A 1,527-nucleotide genomic window follows, 5' to 3' on the forward strand; every position below is an offset into this window, starting at 1 on the left:
GGATGAGTGCGTGAACTACTTTGGCAACCCGATAAATTGCAGAGCCGAACACATACTGACGGAGAAAAAGAAGGAGTTGTATACGAAGAAGATTATTCCCGGGGCCGTCAAGCTGCACGCGGAGCGACTTCTCGTGCGGCCAGTGACTGAGAAAATTGTTGTGCCGCGAGTTTTGACAGGACACTGCCAGCACTTTACAATTCCAACTGAGCACAGGAGCGGGGGTGTGGCTGGTGCCGACATGGTCCTCTACGCTGCTGCCGGGCCACTCGGTCATAACACTCCGGCGTGGGCGGCCACATGTGCCACGTTGGGTGACCTCCGCCCTTCCGTTGGCGCCATGAACTTCAACCCGGCGTACATGACCGACTCGGCGTGGAGCGTCCGCGTCGCCGCGCACGAGCTGGCGCATGCCCTCGGGTTTGGCCACGAAGCAATGGGGCACAAGAACCTGGTGGAGTCAGAGCCCAGTGTGCGTGGAGAAAACCGCAAGATAGTGACGGGGGCCACGGTCAAAGCGAAGGCGGTAGCGCACTTCAACTGCGAGCCGCTCATGGGCGTGGAGCTGGAGCAGGACACTGTGGGCGAGGAAGCGAAGTTGCCTCACTGGGAGGGACGCAACGCCCGGGACGAGCTGATGGCCCCCACGGTTGGCGCCGGCTACTACACGGCACTGACGCTGGCGGTGTTTGAGGACCTCGGCTACTACCGCGTGAATTGGGGCATGGCGGAGCCGATGGGGTGGGGCAACAACTCCGGCTGCGGCTTCCTGCAGACGAAGTGCAACGACACCGATGACCTCTCCACCACGTACCCTCACATGTTCTGTGATGACACCGACAAGGCGACGCTTCGCTGCTCCTCTGACCGCCGCCACCTCGGGACGTGCACAACAGGCATCGTTGATCAGAGCGGGAGCTTGTACCTTAAGGACGTGTGCCCTGTTGTTTCGACGTATCTTCATGATTCAACTTCTGAGAGAAGGTCCAACGCGTGCGCGGACGCAGTTGCGGCGACTCTCCCTGGGTCGCTGACTGGCAGTGGCTCGTGGTGCCTGGACGCGGAAGAACTGCGGGTGAAGGCTAACGCCGGTGGCAAGAAAATAGAGGGTGTGTGCGCGCAGGTGCTGTGCGAGGGAGGCGCAGTGAAGGTGAAGTACCTCGGCGCCGCTGAGTATGTGGAGTGCCCCGAGGGGAAGGAAGTCACGGTGGTGGCAAATGATCATCTGCAGGGCGGGAAGCTAAAGTGCCCGAAGTACGAGGAGGTGTGCACCATCGCCGCCAACGGCAGCAGCCTCGTCACTCCGCGCGTTGAGGAGGAGGAGGCGAAGGGAGACGCTAAGGGGAATCCGGAGGAAGACGCAGCGGGACAGGAGGAAAAGAATGACGAGGAGGAGGCGGAGGAAGAGGTTCCGGCACTTGAGCCACAGCGTGCAGAGTTGTCTTCTGGAACTGCGGGCATCGATCTTTCGAATCCGAAGGCGGCGGCGGAGGTTGGGCGCGGCACATTGCCGGCTGCTGAGACGCA

At 61.4% G+C, this 1,527-nt stretch overlaps 1 protein-coding gene across 1 annotated transcript in view; it reads left to right on the plus strand.

Moving 5' to 3' along the window:
* Position 1: 1 nt before the first annotated feature.
* Tco025E_09053 (surface protease GP63) overlaps positions 2-1,527 on the plus strand; it is a gene marked incomplete at both ends in the record, with an annotated part of 1,716 nt that continues 190 nt past the window's right edge. The window contains one exon of the mRNA XM_029375880.1: positions 2-1,527. This exon is cut by the window's right edge and continues 190 nt beyond it. Within this exon, the coding sequence (XP_029224022.1) occupies positions 2-1,527 (1,526 nt within the window).

This window comes from Trypanosoma conorhini (assembly GCF_003719485.1).
Source record: "Trypanosoma conorhini strain 025E chromosome Unknown Tco_14.4_contig_00960, whole genome shotgun sequence".
Classification (NCBI taxonomy): domain Eukaryota; phylum Euglenozoa; class Kinetoplastea; order Trypanosomatida; family Trypanosomatidae; genus Trypanosoma; species Trypanosoma conorhini.